The following is a 15,539-nucleotide window of genomic DNA, read 5'->3' on the forward strand; positions in this document are numbered from 1 at the left end:
GAAAGCTGGGGCAAGGGGACCAGGGTCAGCCTGGTGACAGTCCTCAGGTCACAGCATGTAGTGAGCACACATGAAGCAATTTTTAAGAAACTAGGTAGAATTAAAATATTAGAAGGTGGAGCATGTAGAAAGGGTTGGTGTTGCTCCACTGAAGCCTTGTTCTAATTACACACACATCCCAAAGTGAAATCTACCTCTCTCTGGTCACAGCCAAAGAGTTGGCGACCCTCAGAATTAGGATATAGATTTGGCTCTTATATCTGAGACTAAAAATAACAATGATTTAAACAAACCAGGGAGTTCCCTTCGTGGCTCAGAGGTTAACAAACCCAAACTAGGATCCATGAGGATGCAGGTTCGATCCCTGGCCTCCATCAGTGGATTAAGGATCTGGCATTGCTGTGAGCTGTGATGTACGTTGCAGACATGGCTTGGATCCGGTGTTGCTGTGGCTGTGGTGCAGGCTGGCAGTTGTAGCTACGATTCGACCCCTAGCCTGGGAACCTCCATATGCTGCAGGTGTGGCCCTAAAAAAAAAAAATAAATTGAATAAATAAATAAATAAAATAAATGAAGGGTGAGTGGTCCCCAGGCTTCTTACCCTGGTTGCATCACCTCAAGATGGAGCCGCCGCAGCCTTGTTTGCACTCCCGGCAGTGAGAAGACGCAGGAGCTGGGAGGGCATGGCCTCGCCTCTGGAGAGCCACCACCAGGAAGGGTCATCTGTCACTTCTGCCCTCATCTTACTCTCCACTGAGGAGTCACTGGCCACGGGGAGCTGGAAGAGAGGCTGGGAAGAGTGGCCTTTGAGCAGCCAGACGGCCAGCTAGAAATGGGGGTTCTGTTACTACAGAGGGTTGAGAAGGGGACACGGGATCATCCCTTAGCCTCTGCCCCGGCCTGAGGCTCCCACAGGCTTTGGAAGCTGATGCCTGGGCACCCAGGCCCTGGAGGCTGCATGCCAGTCCTCCTCCCCATCCTCCTCCACACCCTTTCAGCACTGAAAGGATGAAATCCTGCCAAAGTGGCCTCAACTACTTCTCCATCTGAACCTCTCTGACTCCAGCCATTACACACAATGGGTTTGAGCAGCAGCAGCCCCTCTGAACAAGGCATGACCCTGCCAAGAGGGACAGTTCCTGCCCTCCCCACTGTTACACAGGCCTTGTCACCCTTTCACCATGAGTTCAAAACCCCTGGGAGGGCACCTTCCTGCACCAGCAAGAAGCCCACTCAGACTTGTGTTCTTGGGTGCAAGACGGTCTCAATGGGTCTGTGGGGTTCCCGAGGCAGCTGGATCTTATTTCTCTGCTTCCTCTTTCCCATCTCCAAGCTCTGTCTACCAGTGCCCTGATAAGCAGGGCCTTGCATCCAAAAGGGGCTCAATAAACTCAGCCACTGGAACTTCCCACCTCCATGGTCAAGGGGGAAAGTACAGGAGCGCCTTGTCCCTGGGGTTTAATGATACCAGGATTCTTGGAGTCCAGGAATCTCAGATTCAGTGTGGCCACCTGAGCTCTGAGCAAGGCAGGCTCTGGAGCCGGGCATCTGGGCAGGGGGAACGGACAAGGAGAAAAACAAAAAGACCCAAGTTAGATGGAGTCCCGAGCCTGCAGGACAACGGGTTGCTGGGGAGAGCCGGGAAGGAGCTGGCTCTCAGCCCTAGGGCAGGACCTCAGCTGGTCTGCAAGCTGACAGGACCATACGGCCCTGGCCCAGGGACCTTGCCTTGGCCCCTCCCGGCTGGTTCTGAGGGTCTTTGGGCAGATAAAATTCACATTGAGCAGATGGGCACTGCCAGGCCCTGGGCAGCCCCAACCCCAGGCCAGGTAAGTGTTGGAGGAGTTAACATGCCCTGGGCTGGGCTGGGAGAGGAGGCTGGAGGCGGGGTGCAGGGAAGGCTGCCTGCTCGGGGTACCTTCTCCAACGGCGTCCGTCACTAAACCATACATGTGACTGAGAGGAGACTGGGCAGGGAGGGGCCCAGAAAGCAAATACTTGAGGGCACCTGGAGCAAGCTGCACCCTCAAACTGCAGAGGGGGAACCAGGAAGGGATTGGTGAGGGGAGCCAGAGCCAGACCCCCGTGGGTCAGCCCAGGCGTCTCTAGAGGCCAACCCACCCCAGAGAGAGGGGCCTCGAGGCTGTCCAGTCTTCTGGAGAAGCAGCACAGAGCATGGCCCCCGGTGCCAGGCAGCCCCGGTTCAGGCCTCAGCTCAGCCACTCACGCAGCCATGTGCCCTCTGCCACCTATGCCTCAGTCTCAGGAGGTTCACGGGGGACTAGTGAAAGGACTTGTCACAGATGGTGGTGTGACAGTGTCCTTTTCCACCATGAGGGCTGTTGTAAGGCCCAGATGAAATCATGCCTGTGAAGGTTCTGGCCTGGCTGGGCCCCAGGTCTGCCCCAGCCACGTGCTGGAGAGCTGTATCGGTGAAGGACCTTGTGGCTGTCACGTGGCTGTGTGCTCAGCTCCCCATGGCCACCCCACTTTCCCAACTGTAGGAAGCACCATTCTCCAAAGTCCAGCCCCAACCCCACTTACCTCCAAACGTCACCAGAACTGAAGTCCTTCCAGCCTCCCGAAAGACATCTTCTGTAGCTCACAGCCCTTCCCTGGCTTTCTTTTTATAGCACAGTTAATTTTGCTTTGCAAATGTGTGAGCCCTTGGGGTTAATTAGAGAGACTGTGGAAGGAGAGAGGGAGAGAGAGAGAGGGAGAGAGAGAGATGGAAAATCCAGGGCCCGTCAGAATTCCTGTCCCAGCACCGGGCAGTCCAGCCCCATCCCTTCATCTCATGGATGGGGCCACTGAGCCTTGTGGAGAGGTACTGAGCCTCGTGGAGAGGTGCCGACCCAGGTTCGGAGGAAAGAGTGGGCACAACCACTTGTCCTCGCTTGCTCCGGGCACTTGCCAACACCCCCAGCCCCGGCCGCGTTTGTTTTTGAAGATGCGGGTTCTCGCGGTATTTCCTCTCTCAGTGCGGGAATAACACGGGGGTGACCGCAGAATGTGGAGGTCGGCACTAGAGTTCGGCAACCCTGGGTGACATCTCGGCTCAATGCATCCAACCACACGAGTGAACCGGGGTCACCCCGCTGGAGGCGTAGTTGTTTCCTGTAAAAATGGGGAGATGGGTAACAACAGCTGCCTCTTGGGGTTGCTGGGAAGATTACACAACATAATGTAAAAAGCTCATAGGATGTTAATGGGACTATGGGAACATTTGGGTTTCCCTCCTTTCCCTCAAATATTGCTCAAAAATAAATTAAAAAAATTTTTTTCAGAGTTCCTGTCGTGGCGCAGCAGAAGCTAATCTGACTAGGAAGCTTGAGGTTGCAGGTTTGATCCCTGGCCTCGTTCAGTGGGTTAAGGATTCAGCGTTGCAGTGAGCTGTGGTGTAGGTCGCAGACGCAGCTTGCATCTGATGTGGCTGTGGCTGTGGTGTAGGCCGGCAGCTGTAGCTCCGATTCGACCCCTAGCCTGGGAACCTCCGTATGCCACAGGTGCGGCCTTAAAAAGCAAAAAAAAAAAAAAAAAAAAAAAAAATTCCAGTGAGGTGTTTTTGTTGCCGTTTTGTACTAAGTTGCTTATTTGGGTTTGTTTTAAACTTTAATTTTAAAAAAAAAAATGTATTGAAGTATAGTTGATTTACTTGCTTCGTTTAAAAATTTTTTTTTATTGAAGTCTAGTTGATTGACATGTTTGTTCTTGGTCAAACCCACTCCTTTTCCAACAACCCCGCCCCCCTCCACAAAGTTGTGAGACCAGCCAAAGGCACCAGACCCACAAGGCAGGTGGGGCGAGGCTGGTCCTGTATGGGTTTGTGTGTGAATTTTTTTTTTCTTTTCCTTTTAGATTTGTTCTCAGGTCATGGTTAAACCTGAGAGTGGTCAATATATAGTCCCTGTCCCCAGGAGGCTAAATCCAGAGGGAAAACCAGGTGGTGCCCACAGTGCAGGGAGCGTGTGGAGCCTGGATGCTGAAGGGCAACGTTCAGGAGGAACAGCGGCGTGGGGTCCCCAGGCAGCTCCCTTATGCTCAGCACTTGGGCCTGTCCAGGGTGATGCTTTTGGCATCGCCGGGTTGCTGGGATATGGTGACAAAGATGTATTGTTCCAGAAGCCAGGGCCCTCCCTGGCCTCTACCTCATCACCCGGACAAATGTGGATCATCAGGTACAAACGCCGCCCATTCCCTGCAGGCTGAGGAGGCTCCCACAGAGGTTTCCCACGGGATGGACACAGGTGCCCTTAGCAGGCCACAGGCTCTTCAATGACCCAGTGCCCAGGCCTGGCCTGGTGACTGATGAGATGAAACAATAAAAGGGAAGCCCTCCCCCAAAGAACTGCTGGACTTCCTGCTCTTGACCTGGCCTGCAGACCTCACCTGGCTCCCACCCAGAGATGAAGGCCCAGTCCTGGCTCCTCACAAGCTTTTTCTTGCCCGGGCCTCTTGCACATCCTGTTCTCACCTGAGGGACATGCCTTGCTTCTGTCTGCTTGGCCTGGATGCACACAGTTGGCTGCATATCAGCCTCACGTGGGAATCTTTTACAGTCTAGTAATGGCTCCAACCCAGAATAGAACCTCTGCGGGTAAGGACACTCCTCCAGGTGAGGCTCACATGCACCCAGGGTCAAATCTAAATAATTCCACTAATTCCCTACCCATGAGGGAGCCTAGCTGAAGTCCTTTTCCTCCAGGAAGCCTTCCTGAACTTAGCCCTGGGCAAGTGCCCCCTTTCCCCTGAGCACCTGTGGGCCACACAAGGAGCCGTCACCAGGCACGAATGAGAGACTGCTTTGTGTGTAATTAGAAGGCAGAATCCAGGCTTTGCCCTGTGCTAGATGCATCGTATTGGCCAAGTGATCACACTTCTCCAAAATGGTTTTCTCATCTCCCAAATGGGCATTAACAATAGTACCCACCTTATGGGCTGGTATAAATGCTTCACTGACCATTCCAACCTCCAGAACCCCTCACCTCCTCATGGCTCCTCTATTTCCCAAACCATAGGTTCCCACAAGTCCAGAGAGTGAACTGGTTGGTTTCCAGGGATCTCCATCTCCCACCTACAGTCTCCCGCAGCCTGTGTGCTGGGAGCAGCTCCCGGGCAACTCACATCCCTCCTCACCCTTCCTTCCAAGAAGACTCCGGAGCCTCCGAGTCAGAGCTTGCAGGCAGCAGTGAGAAACATCAAAGGACAGAAAACCAGCCCCTATAGCTTCCACCTCCCAGGAGATACCTCCCAGTCCTTAGGATCCATTTTAGCCAGATGGGCAAGTGTGCCCTGGCTATGGGCTGGCATGGGGGGCATGAGACACTCATGCAGGGTTTTCACTGCTGAGAAAATATTTCTATATGATCTTTGTGAGACGGCTTCTTCCTCCCATCTGCAGATGACTTGACCAAGGTCATGGTTTGTGCTAGGGCTAGAGTTGAGACTATCAAGAAATTGGAAACATAGAGTTCCCTGGTGGCTCAGCAGGTTAAGGATCTTGGCATTGTCCCCGCTGTGGTTCAGGTCACTGCTGTGGTGCAGGTTCGATCCCTGGCCCAGGAACTTTCACATGCTGTGGGAGTGGCCAAAAAAAAGAAAAGAAAAAGAAAAGAAATTGGAAACAATATAAATATCCAAAAACATAGAAATGGTTAAATTCATTAGAACATCCATATTGCGGAATACTGTGCAAGTATTAAAGTCATGTCTTCAAATAATTTTGATGACGTGGGGGGAGGTTCATAACAGGCTGAATTTAAAAAGTGGGACACAGAGTTTAATTTTTGCCTTGTGATATAGATGTATTTATGGCATACTACAAATATAAACCGTATATATATTTGCAATAACATCAAAAGTGTTTCTAAGTTGCTTCCATCCTTCCCTCCATGAATCAGACCCTTTCTCACAGCCCCACCCTCTCTGAGGTCTAATGTATCAAAGTGAATAAGAAAAGCGTGCTGAGCACAAGCTTTGAACCTGGGGACCTTGTTTTGTGAAAAATAACACCAAGGGGGAAAATAATGAGTAGTGCCAGTAGGTGGTGTTTATAAAGTTTTTATTTTCCATTTTCTTAAAAATAACATTTGATTTCCTTTATGCATGTGTGGAGGGTACTTGTTTCCTTAGGCTGAGTTAATAGGCAGATAAAGACGACACGAGGCAGGGTCCCCAAGTGGAGGCGGGGTTGGGTGTGAGGGGAGGGGGCACGGGGAGAGGGAGGGGTGGGGTGACCCACGGGACGCTTGGGTGCCCATCAATGCACAGACACGGTCTAACACTTGGTTTTTCGATTTTTGTTTTTTTAAAGACATCTAAAATTACTGAGAGATACGATTTCAGCACTTAAATATACAGACGGAAATCCAAGCACTTGAACACAATTCTTAACTCTAAGCTCCGTTATTGCACATAACACAGTTTAAGTAGGCTTCAGGCTATAAAGCAATATGCTCTGCTTGGGACTTCGTCGGATGTCTCGAGTCTCCTTTTGCATCCCCGGTGTCTCTTCCCTTTGACCCCTGCCAGCCCACAGCCTCACAATGATGCCAGGGGTCCGTGGATTAGCCATTCATTCTCCCCAAGGGCTGAGGGTGAGGCTTTGGTGAAATGGAGGGTTCCCATGTTGATCCCAATGGACCCTCACCCACTCAGAGGTGAAGCTGAAAGAAGATGGAGCTCAGGAGAGGCCAAGTGGGTGGCCTGCCCACTAAAACCCAGACAGGCTGGCCTGAGGACAGAAGTGTGACCACCGGCCACATGTGGCCACAGCCCCAGGGGGACAGGAGGTGACAGTCACACCCTCTAAGGCCCCCATCAGCTTCGCCTCCCTCCTCCTCCTTCCTGAGCTCCCACACCTCCCTCCCCTTCACCCTTGAACCCTCTCTGAGTGGCCTCTCAAGGCACATTTGTTCGCTCCAACTCCAACCTACCCCACCTTAGACCTGCCGTCTCTCCCAGTGCCTGTGGGTAAGCAGGCCTGGGGTGCAATGACAGCTCTAGGGCCAGGCAAGAAGCCTCTCTGAAAATTTTGGTTGAGCTCTTTTCAACATAGCTTGAATTTGGCTGCCTGCCTAAGCCAGGGGAGTGGGCACAGGACAGAGACAGAGGACACTGAGCAGAGGGACAGGGGAGAGGCTGGGGGGGGCAGGCAGCTTGGTCAAGGGCACACATCCAAGTAGCTGAGGAAGGACCGCCTTGCACCCTTGCTCACGAGGAAACCCACAGCTTGTCTGACAAGAAGTCACTTGGAGGCCTTCGGCCCACTGGGCACAAGCTGCTTGGTCTAGCTTTGGGGGCCTGGGCCCCAGAAAGTGGAGTGAAAAGCAGTGTAGGGGCTTCAGAGACAGGGCAAGGCTGGACCCCCGAGTCCCACCAGGGTCTTAGTTCAGCGCCTTTTGCTTTCTTTCTACAACGTACTTACAAGATTATAAAAACGTGCACAACCAAAAGACCCAGAGACGCAGGGAGGGCACATGACCCCAGGGGAGGAGGGCGCCAGTGAGAGGAGAGGGATGCCCCTCCCTCTCCCCCCCGCCCCCCCCAGAACACCCCAGCATCCTCAAGAGCCACCCCCAGGGGATGGTTCCAGGTCTCTGAGCTGGGGCAGAGGGAAGAGACAGACAGACTCCAATCCTAGCGAGAGCAGTTAAGTTTCAAGTAGCTCTGAGAGGGGCGGCTGCTCAGAGAGCAGAGGGCTGACTTGGACGGGCAATTCCCTGAACGGAGCCGGGGACCAGAGGGAGGGGGTGGGAGGACAGGGAAGGGAAGGGGGGAGGCGGGCCAAAGGGGATCTGGAACAGCGCGACACCTTAACAATCAGAACTGTGCTGCGGAATGACAAGCAGTCCTTGGGGCGAACTGGAGCTGCGTTATTTCCCCCAAGGGAGGGCTCGGAAGATGTTGACTCCAGGGTGGAGCAAAGGGGCGGACGGGTGAGGCTCTTCCACAGAGTCCCACAGATGCTGAGGATGCTGCAGAAGCCAGGGAGCCAGACTGGGAGGCTTGCCCGGGGAGCCTCACCACGTGGATGCCGCACCTGTTGCCACCCAGCAGACAGGGTGCTCCTCCTCACAGGCCAGGCCCCCAGGGATGGTCCCTAGGCTCATACACACACACACACACACAAACACACACGCGCGCGCGCGCACACGCTCACACACACACACACACACACACACACACGCACACTGCGCGTACCACACACCGAAGGGCATCAGAGGCCCAAGGCCAGGTAAGAAATTCTTCACCAAAGGTGTTAAGAAATTTGCTACAACAGGGATAACTGGACAGGGTAAGAAAAAGAAAAACAAAAAACCATGGGGCACCTTCTCATCCACTCTGGCTCCTGCTTGGTAAGGAGATTGGGGGGAGCAGTGAGATGTGGCCTCAGATTCTGGTTGCCCAGGCCTGTCCCCATTGACTTTGTGCAACCCTGAACATCTCAGGGTTTGAAAGCCCCTCCACTAGAGCAGCCCTAGAAGGGGGCCCTCTGAAGGGACAGAGAGAAAGCCCAGGCGCTGAGAGGAGTGGGGCTGGCATGGCCCATGGGTGCCTCTCTCTTGAGGAAGAGGAGAGATGGGGAAACATCACAGACTCTAGGGGCAGCAGCCTGCAGCTTCCCACTGCTCCTCCTTCCCGGGGTCTCAGAAACAACACTTTCTGTTGGTCTGGAAGGGAGGCGAGCATTTATTAAGGGATCAGGGAGGAGGTGGGTGCACACACACAGCACTGGCCACGCCCCAGATCCCTCACCTGCTGCTTGATCCGTGGGCTCCTGGAATAAACTAGGGAACCCCAGCAGGAGGGACAGGGGCAGGTGTGGGCACCCCCTCACTTGGGCCGGGGGAGCTCACCTGCACAACCACCTCTCATTGCCTCCACAGAACAGCCCAGATCATGCCCCAACCTGGGAGCCACAGAAAGGGGCCCAAGCTGTTTCAGGGCCTGGCATCCTAAGGGCTATACCTGGTTCTGCAAAAGCAGACTCTCCTGACCGCCCCCAGTCCCTGGCAGCTTGGTGAAGCCATCCCGACCCCCTGCCCCTCAGTGTCCACCCACAGCTCCTTCCCAGCCACCTCTGGTCGTAGAGGCCTGAATTAAGAGGAGAGAGTCCAATAAAGGGAAAGGGCTCGCTGCAGCAGGGGTCCTGGCCCATCCGCTGAGCATGGTGGGGGGTGGTCACAGTTAAAGCAGCCACCAGACAACTCTCTGCCCTCCCCAACTCCCCTCTGCAATAGGGACTTAACCCACAGGCCAGGGCTTGACTCCAGGAGGGGCGGGGAGAAGGGCAGGTGCAAGAGGAGGCAGAGCTGGTTGAGGCAAGGGTAGCAATTCAGGGCAAGGCACCCCAGGGTGTCCGGGCCAGCCTGGAAGGGGCTGGGGACTGGCAAGGGGGCATCTCATTTAATCAATTTTGACCTTGTGGTGTGTGCATGTGAATGTGTGTATTTTAAAATCAATACATGGAAAGAAAACCACAAGGATGCCTAAGAGGCCTTGGGTGACTCACTCTGCCAGGAGCAGTGTGGGCCAAGGGCACGTTTGTCAGCGCATGGCCCCCCACACACACACACATACACGCTCATACACACGCTCATACACACTCAGACATCCAAGCCTTACGCATCACACCCACATGTCTGGTCCTCCCCGTTGGAGCCAGGGTCCTTCCGACTGTATTTTCCAGATGCATTCACAAGCTGCCTGCTTCTGTCCAGGTCTCTGCTGGCCCGTCCCCCCAGCGCCGGCACCCTGGCCTTCCCCGGCTCCCCACGGGCCATCTACCAGATGTAGCCTCCGTCATCCGCCTCGCCCGCCTCGCCCTCCTCCTCCTCCGCCTCCTCGCCTGCTTCCTCCGTCTCCTTCTCCTCCTCGTCCTCCCAGCCGACACCACTCCCAAAGTCCCCTGAGAAGCCCACGATGTCATCTGTGAGGGGAACAAGCCAAGGGGCAGGTTAGGACCCTGCCAGCAGGGGAGCCCAACCACGCTGAGCCAGGTACCGGCTGCTTACCGCAGTCAGGGCTCCCGTGTGTGCGTGTGCCGGTCAGCTCCAGGCCCAGCTGGTCCACACACCAGCAGTCACCGCTGCTCTGGTCACACTGCATCTTCCGGTAGTAGCCGTCCTCGTCACAGCTCGGGATGAAGACTCCTGAATGGGGCAGCCCCCACCCCACCCCTGGGATCAGAGCAGGAGCCTTGAGATGTGGGCTCTTCAGAGAAGCGGCCCTGGAGCCATGGGTGCCCCCAACACCACTGGAGCCCAGCCAGCCCAGGTACCAACCACCCAATAGGCTCAAATGTCCACGGCTGGATGCCAGTGTTTCTCCCAGGTCAACTGACCGGAAATGAGAAAACCTGCCTTTCTAAACCACCTGCTCAGCCGCTGCAAGGGCTCCCATCTGCCTTAACGGTTCCCAAGTCCTATAGGATGGCCATCTGACCTCATCATGCCCGGCAGACAGCCAGTCCTCTGCCTGGCTGTCCCTTGCCGTGCATGCCCAGCTTCTCTTCCCAGCCCTCGAATTCTGATCTGCCCTCTGGGCCCCCGCTCCTTTCTTCAAGACCCAGAGCTGCTGATCCTTTGTCCACTCAATAGACATCTGCTGAGATTACTGCTTGGGGACCCCAGAGGTAAACTGTGTCCACTCAGGGAGGGCATGGAAATGATAACCCCAGGCAGTGGAAGACAGGTGCCCTAAGGCCCAGTGGGCATGCTCAGGGAATGCAGAAGAGAGAGCGTTGCTTCCAGGAGGAAGGTCCTGGCTGCCTGGCAGAAGCGGCACTAACGCCCACCCCCAAAGGCCACTGCACTCCTGGTCAATGTGGCTTTGCAGGGAGGTCCTAGTATTTGGTTTCATATGCACTAGCCTCACTGCCCAGTTAATTTTCATTTGGGTTTTGCTTTTTCTTGGCTGCCCCATGGCATACGGAATTCCCCAGCCAGGGATCCGATCCGAGCCACAGCTGTGATCCACACCACAGCTGCGGCAACGCTGGATCTTTAACCCACTGGGCCCGGCTGGGGATCGAACCTGAGTCCTTGCTGCTGCAGAGACTCCGTCAATCCCATTGTGCCACAGTGGGAACGCCTCAATGCCCAGTTAAATGCCAAGGAGCTATGAGGCCCCAAGGGATCTGCCCTTCAGACCTCTGTCCCCTCAACCACCATGCCCATTAGCCACTTGGGTCCTTTCTGTTCCCAAGAACATCGTCCTGCCCTCGGCTCCGCTCCTGGCTGCCTTGTTCTCACCCCTCAGGTCTCCTCTTGATCAGCTCCCTAAGGAAGCCTTCGCTGACCCAAGGCTGACTTCTGTCCACTGTGCTCTCCTTCAGCACCGCAGATATACAAGCCACAATTTGGTTGCTCTGTCTTTCTGGTGCGTCAGTTTATGGGGTATGTTTCCCCAAGGAGCCTGTGTGCTTTATGAGGCCAGAGACCAGGCCCATCTTGCCATCCGTTCTGACCTGGCTGGGTTGGCTGCTGCGGCTCCAGGGCTGGCACTCAAGTGTTTGCAGAAAACAGGAGCATTTGCTGCGGAGGGGCCTCCCTTGAGCTCTGCACACACCCTTGCTGAACTGAATGGAGGGTTCTAGGACCCTTCTGTGTCCCTACCTCCAGCCCCAGTAGGAGTGGTCACAAAATTAGTACCAGATTAGTACCGGCTTAAAATGTACTTATTGAGGGGCTGTTTGGGAGGCCTTGCCCCACTAAAAGGATTCAAAACAAGAAAAGAGGAGTTCCCATCATGGCTCAGTGGTTAATGAATCTGACTAGGAACCATGAGGTTGCGGGTTCGATCCCTGGCCTTGCTCAGTGGGTTAAGGATCCAGCATTGCCATGAGCTGTGGTGTAGGTTGTAGACGTGGCTCAGGTCCCACATTGCTGTGGCTGTGGTGTAGGTCAGCAGCTACAGCTTTGATTCGACCCCTAGCCTAGGAACCTCCATATGCCATGGGTGCAGCCCTAGAAAAGGCAAAAAGACAAACAAACAAACAAACAAACAAACAAGAAAGGAGTTTCCCTCCCCTGGCTTCCTAGGCCAGGGCCTCCTCTGAGCTCAGCAGGGCCCATAGTACCCAGGGGCCGGAGCCTCTGGGCCTCCAAGGAACTCTGGGGGCTGCTGCCCCCTCCTCTGAGCCCAGCCCATCCCTCTCACCTGGCTTCTTCTTGGCCGCCTCCTGGATCTGGATGCGCTCCAGCTCCGCCAGGCAGGGGGGCTCTGTGGGAAGAAAAGAGCTTCTGAAGGGGGCCGTCCCACAACAGTGATGGGCTCCCCGCCCCCAAGGCTTAGAAACCCAGGCAGGGGGCTCGCAAGATGAAAACACCCTGGGCAGCCCCACCAGCAGGATGCACCTCTAAGGTCTCCAAAGTGGACACAGGGGCTCCCCAAGATAAGAACACCCAGGGCCCAACTGCAGGAGACCATTCCATGGCTGTGGGGTGGGCTGAGGCCCCCCAAGAAGCCCAGGGCTCTCTCCGGGTGTTGGCAACGCATGGGACGAGTGCACAGGACTCAGAAGAGGAGGTGGGGGGAATGAACAGATTCCCCAGGTGAGAGGCCCGGGAGAGGACGTAAGACAAGAGGGAACATCAGACAAAAGCCTGAAAATAACTGGCAGCCAAATCTAACTTGCCTGTGACCTTGAGAAGTCCCCCAGCCCTTCCCCGTGGGAGGCCTAGCTGATCATAAGATGAGATCAGTTTCCAGTCTCCTGCCCCAGAAGGCCGCTGTACAGAATGGCCATCACGAGCTTCAAAGGTCGGGGAAGTAAAAGTGCTGGTGCTGTGCCGCGAGCAGGAAGGCTGGGTGGTTAGTGTCAATGAAATGGATCAAAATACCCGACGTTGGCAGAGGGATTTGTAGTTTACACAGTGCTCTGCACCCAGATCGTCTCACTTCATCCTAACAACAGTCTCTGAGGTATCATTATCTCCTAATTCAGATGAAGAAACTGAACTTGGAAAGATTCAGTTGCCTGCCCAAGGTCTCAAATCAGCAAATGGTGGAGCCCTCGCAGAAGCCCCAGCCTCGGGCCACGGATGCCGTAGTACTCCCACCACACGACCGCAGTGGGGACCCGGACCAACACCAGAGGCAGAGCGAGGGCTACCTAAGCCCTGGGCCAGGCGGGTCAGCTGACCCCTCGGAACCTCAGATTCCCCATCAGTGAAGGTTATCACTTGGCCTAGGTGATCTCTGAGCACACGTCCCACTCTGGTTCCGGGTATATAAAGCTGGCAAATGATGCCAGATATCTAAGGCTAATGATTACCTGCTCAATCATAAATATGGGGCAAATAATGTGAGATGAGCCCCAAAGTGGAATCACTGAGAAGCCAAGGTGACTTCAGGGCCCCTCGGCCTCTTCCAAGCCCCCCAAGTAGCCCTAGAAATTTTACATACATTTGTAGGGTTTTCTTTTATTTCAATTTTTTTCTTCTTAGGGCCACACACATGGCATATGGAAGTTCCCAGACTAGGGGTCAAATCCAAGCTGTAGATACTGGCCTACGCCATAGCCAGAGCAACACTGGATCTAAGCTGCATCTGCAACCTACACCACAGCTCACGGCAACGCCGGATCCTTAACCCACTGGGCAAGGCCAGGAATCAAATCTGTGTCCTCATGAATACTAGCTGGGTTCATTAACCACTGAGCTTACATTTGCAGTTTTTAATACTCTTCCTTAAAGAAGGCCTCTCTAAGTGTGTAAGCTTCAGCACCCACAAAACCCACCCTGGAGCCTGCAGAGGAAGGGAGCTGAGTGCTGGCTTCCCTGGGCTCGAGCAGGTGAGCTGCTGAGAGTGCAGGAAGCAGGGTGCGGGGAGGAGGGGAGCTGGAAAAGTCCTGGCCTGGGGAGGTGGCAAGAGGGAGCCACCTGGAACCCCAAAGAGCCTGAAGCGAGGGGCGGAGCACTCACAGCAGGGCTGGGGCCAGGGGAGGGGGCCACACTCACTCTCCCTCCAGAAGCAGAAGCACCATTCGGCGGTGGAGACTCGGCCGTCCTTGTAGGTGTCGCAGGAGTTGAAGAAGGGGCGGATGCAGACCTCGTACTTGTCCAGGTTGATGGCAGCCAGCTCCATCTGGTCCAGGAAGAGGTCTGCGCTGGTGTCCAGCTTGGAGAACATCCAGCCGATGGAGTCCTTGCAGCTGGCCCCCAGGCTCTTGTCCAGCCCTGGGAAGAAGCCATGGTTCAGACCCGCTCCATCCATCCATCCGTCCCTCCACCTCTCCATCAGCCCCAGCCCCTGTTCAGAGTCAGGGCAGCTCGGAATCTAACCACAGGGGTGAGAAACTCAAGAATGGCTGAAGTTCATCCCTTTGCCTCTGCAGAGGACTCCACCCAAACTGGTCAAAATGCTATTTTAAAAGCCCTTCAGGGAAGATATTTCCTTCCCTTCCCTTGGCTACCCAGTTCAGGGTTTAGCTTTCTTCCACCCATTTGAAGTAGTTCTTCCTGTTAACTAACCCAAATCCCTCCTGTCTAGTCAAAGCCTACCTCCCTTTGTTCTGAGATTTAGGCTCTTTTAGGGGCTCAGAGTCTGGCAAAAGGGAGCAAAAAGCAGGTGCTCCCCATGCAGCCAGGTGGCCCCAGGGCACACCTGTCTCCCCATCTCCCACCCTCCTCCCAGCCAGAGCAACCAGCTCCTGTACCACTGGCCAGGTTGGCCCCGCTGCTGACTGAGCCGTTCTGCTTGGAGTTCTCGTGAAGGAGCTGGAACCAGTCTCGCAGCCGATCCCCCAAGTCAGCCAGGTCCTGACCTGTGCAGGTCTCTGCAGTGGGCAGATCAAGGCAAAAGGGGGTGGAGGGGGAAAGGGGGGGTGAAGCAGCAAGCATGGTCTCAGCTGCAGGTGCTGCCCTACAGGCCCGAAGGCCAGGCAGTGGTCAGGGGATGCCAGAAGGAACACGAGTTAGAAATGAGAGGCTCTCTTCCCTCCTCTCCCATCTTCCCCGCCCCAACTCCCCAGCCCTAAAAACACACAGCACAGGCTTCCTATGATGTGGCCTGAGCCCTCTAGCTCCATGTAAACCTCTAGACCCGTAGGTCCCTCAGGCCTGTCCCTGTTTTTGCCACTTCTTCCAGCTGCAAACCTCTCTTACCATCCCAGGGCCCTGAAGGAGGTGCCCTGGCAGTGAGCCGACCCCCCGCCCCCAGCCTCGTCATGGCCCAGCACTCATTACCTGGTTTGCCATCGGCAGTGGAGGTGGCGGCCTGCTCTGTGGGGCAGGGGCAGGGGCCCTCGCATCTCACCGTCAGCTGCTTGCTGCTCAGGCACGCCTGCTGCTCCAGCTTACACTGCACAGGGAGAAGGATCGGGCTAGGTGACAGGGGCACTGCTGGGGGCACTCTCGAGCCCACCATGGCAGGCACATCTGCCTTCCTCCTTGGGGACGGGAGGGACCGACCTCTGATTAGCTGGAAGGGGCCCTCCTAGTCCCTCTGGAGGCCACAGGTGCACAGTGGCCAGGGGCAGCAGACCCAGGAAGGGGGTCCCAGGGAATCAAAGGCTCCCAGGGGCCCTACTCTGC

At 55.3% G+C, this 15,539-nt stretch overlaps 1 protein-coding gene and 1 long non-coding RNA gene across 3 annotated transcripts in view; both read right to left on the reverse strand.

Moving 5' to 3' along the window:
- Window positions 641-3,025, reverse strand: LOC110256608. The gene is made up of 3 exons (XR_002338353.1): window positions 2,545-3,025; window positions 1,469-1,548; window positions 641-790 (listed from the first exon to the last, which is right to left on the reverse strand). It is a non-coding gene; the product is annotated as an uncharacterized LOC110256608 (long non-coding RNA).
- Window positions 6,045-15,539, reverse strand: part of SPOCK2 (SPARC/osteonectin, cwcv and kazal like domains proteoglycan 2) — a 29,963-nt gene continuing 20,468 nt past the window's right edge. For both annotated transcript variants that reach the window (XM_021073211.1, XM_021073210.1), the window contains exons 7-12: window positions 15,192-15,306; window positions 14,663-14,782; window positions 13,965-14,183; window positions 12,163-12,225; window positions 10,017-10,154; window positions 6,045-9,931 (exon numbers count right to left, since the gene is read on the reverse strand). In XM_021073211.1, coding sequence (XP_020928870.1) covers window positions 9,786-9,931; window positions 10,017-10,154; window positions 12,163-12,225; window positions 13,965-14,183; window positions 14,663-14,782; window positions 15,192-15,306 — 801 coding nt within the window. In that variant the 3' untranslated portion in view covers window positions 6,045-9,785. The remainder of the gene's footprint in view (window positions 9,932-10,016; window positions 10,155-12,162; window positions 12,226-13,964; window positions 14,184-14,662; window positions 14,783-15,191; window positions 15,307-15,539) is intronic.

This window comes from Sus scrofa, chromosome 14 (genome assembly GCF_000003025.6).
Source record: "Sus scrofa isolate TJ Tabasco breed Duroc chromosome 14, Sscrofa11.1, whole genome shotgun sequence".
In the NCBI taxonomy this organism is placed as follows: Eukaryota; Metazoa; Chordata; class Mammalia; order Artiodactyla; family Suidae; genus Sus; species Sus scrofa.